Source organism: Tympanuchus pallidicinctus, unplaced genomic scaffold (genome assembly GCF_026119805.1).
Source record: "Tympanuchus pallidicinctus isolate F22 unplaced genomic scaffold, pur_lepc_1.0 scaffold1, whole genome shotgun sequence".
NCBI classification, from domain to species: Eukaryota; Metazoa; Chordata; class Aves; order Galliformes; family Phasianidae; genus Tympanuchus; species Tympanuchus pallidicinctus.
Genome location: NW_026294618.1, coordinates 2,634,650 through 2,637,607, shown reverse-complemented (window position 1 = coordinate 2,637,607; position 2,958 = coordinate 2,634,650). Strand labels below are relative to the sequence as shown.

General features: G+C 43.0%; 1 protein-coding gene across 1 annotated transcript in view; it reads right to left on the bottom strand.

Annotated features, from left to right (window-relative positions):
* TFAP2D (transcription factor AP-2 delta) overlaps positions 1–2,559 on the bottom strand; it is a 45,376-nt gene extending 42,817 nt beyond the window's left edge. The window contains exons 1-2 of the mRNA XM_052699773.1: positions 2,530–2,559; positions 1,403–1,463 (exon numbers count right to left, since the gene is read on the bottom strand). Of these exons, the coding sequence (XP_052555733.1) occupies positions 1,403–1,463; positions 2,530–2,559 (91 nt within the window). The remainder of the gene's footprint in view (positions 1–1,402; positions 1,464–2,529) is intronic.
* Positions 2,560–2,958: the final 399 nt, after the last annotated feature.

Below are 2,958 nucleotides of genomic sequence, written 5' to 3'. Positions count from 1 at the left end.
ACCGTCAAACACTCCAGACTCAAACCCCAGCTGACGGGAACTCTGCCTTTCTTCCAGCTAACGATCTCTGCTTCTCGGAGGTCAGCTCTCGGATCAAATCCGAAAATAATTAATCCGAGAGACGAAGACCTAAACACCGACAGCGGGAGTCGGGCAAGAGTTTACAAAACCCACCAGCATTCTCCAGGAATGGGCTGGGAAACGCCGCGTCCCCCTTCTCCCCTCAACCCTTCCAGTCCCTGCTCCCGAGCCCAGCTCCGGCCGCGGCGGGGCGAGGAGGGGCGGGCGCTACGGGAGCTGTCCGTTCAGCACCACCGCGCTCCGGCCGCTGCAGCCGGCCCTGCCCCGCCGTTGCCCGACTCTCCGCCCAGACAAAGCCGCTCCGCGCTGTCCTTTTCCACCCTGATCCCAGTCATTGTGAGGCGAGAACACCCCCGAAATTATGATGATGCTGAGCTGCCGGTCAAATTCTCTTTCGTACAAGGGTATAACCGCGTGTACGCCTTCTCTTTATCTGCGCTCGCTCCCTACACGCTTGTGTCCCTACACTGCGACCGTAAAGTTTGCCTAGAGAAGCGGTGGCTAAAGTCAATTATCTGTCACCGAAGTATAAAATCATCTAAAATATCTTCTAAATATTTTTTTCCCCCGTTTTTTCTTTTTCTTTTTCTCCCTAAGAAAAGACAAGAATGGGGCAAGAAATGCGTATTCCAAGAGGCTGAGTCACAAAGTGTACTTCCTCCGACTCTGTCATTCCTTTTATACTACGAACAAAAGCGTGATTTTAAGCTTGTTAGAAGGTGTTCTCTCGTCAGGCCCTTAGACTGCTATTGTTTCTTTTCAAGATAAATGATAATAATAACAACAATAACAAAATACAGAACAGTCAGATCCCGCAAAGGAGTGACTAAATGAGTATTTAGCGAGAATTCCCAATCATTCTTCTAATTTGAGATACTTTCACTGACAGATACTTATCAAACAAAGTTCACAAACGAGTTCCACATTGATACATAGCTCTATTGAAACGTTTCCAAAAACCTTCCTTTCCCCATACGAGACGAAACTGCCTATTTAAAAATCCGGCGCCAGCGAGCACGTTTCTCAAACTCATTACCAGGGATCAATTCAGTTAAATGGGAAATGAGAGAATGAGTCAAGAAAGCCCCTGCATTCAACGGGAGTATCCGAGAGCTACTGATAAACAAATCACGTGTAAAGTGCAAATGGACTGTGAAATGTGAAGTGCTCTAAGCTACTTTAAACGTATTTGGACGAATGTCAAATGCTCACAATTTCGGCAGTAAAAACTAACTAAACATTGGAAGAGGGACAAAGAGAGAAATTGAGAGGGTTTCAGCTTTACAAATATTGATAGACGCAGGTATTTGTAACATCTTACCTCTTCTTATCACACCACCTTGTCCGTTCAGTACAAGTCCACACTGGGCCTCCACTGAGCTCTTAAGTAACGAGGAAAAAATGAAAGAAAAAAGAAAGAGGAAAAAAAAAAAAAAAGAAAAAAGGAAAGAAAAAAAATCAGATACAGAAACCCACAGACGGATCACTTAGCTTTTGCTTTGTTACACGATTTGCTCAAGAACAATACTTAGAGTGAGCTAGGAAAACATAGTTATTCTCATCCAACTCAAGTGGTCTGGAGAAATCACACCGCCATCCTGCAGTCTGTCCCTACCCCACGAAATGCAGAGCAATTATCACTTTTCCTTCTGTTTAAATAGGAGTTTCTTCTGGATTGGGAAGTAAATCGACAGTTACATGGGCAGAATAGAGGGACAACTAAATACCCTTGCAAGCAGAGTGTGCTCGTACTCTACATTTGCACACACAGTCATAAAAATATGCATGTATATATATATATATATGTATATATACACACACTACTAAATTCATAAGTATGTTTAGTGACACAAACGTACCGACTTACAAAGTGTACGTGGAAGTACACAAAGAACACAAACGACAGAAGACCTACCGAGCTTTGCCGCTATGCAAAGTCGTATGAGTGTAACAATAGGGCTGAGGAATCGAGTCTCTGTGCTTATGTCCGCATAGGTGGGGATGAATAGGATGAATATGCATCTATGTGCACAAACACCGGCACCCATGTGTGAGTGTGGCATGATGAACCTTCAAAAGCCTGTCTACTGCTTCTGGTGCACATCTGAGGAGATCTCAGTTCTTTATTCTCCTGTTATGAGTCTTATTATGTGGGGATCCTCGCCCTCCATAATAAATATTTTTATTGGAATTATAAAAGACTTGAAAAGGTTGGGTTTTCTTTGGGTTTTCCTTATGTTGGGGGTTAAAAAAGCACAACAAACCAAACCTAAATCTTTGCCCAGTGGAAATGTGTTAAAGACGCATTTTCCTCTACAAACAAACGAGGTATTGGACATGAAAGAGGCCTTTAAGGGTGTTAACCTACTCAACAGCCCGTGAAGAGTTAAGTAAATGCGGAGAGAGTCGGTGCATAATAAAAACCCCACTTTACAAAACAACCTTTACAGTCCTGGCTCTCTCCCCCACTTTCACCATATTGGCGCTGGCCCTGTAAGACCTTCCTTTTCAAGGCTCTTTTTTATTTTAAGTGTTCTGCCTTAAAGTGATTATGAAATCAATATGAAAAAAACTTGGCGACTGAGCATAAATTAAGCGGTGATGGGAAAAGGTGTGACAGTTTTCTTTGTTGCCCATGGAAAATCTTTTTAGGGCACTGAAAGATGCCACTCCAGCTCCAAGACTGTTTGCATCTGTTAGGCTGACTTAAACCGCCCTCGAAACTATTGGACATTCACTTAAAATTCTGTTCAGGGAAAAGTATATTTACATTTGTTGCATTTGAAATGAGGCATATGCTGATGAACGTTTTAAAAAGAAAGACCAAGGGGAAAGAGAGAAGGGTGGTTATGCTACAGTTTTGCTTTAAAATGGTTT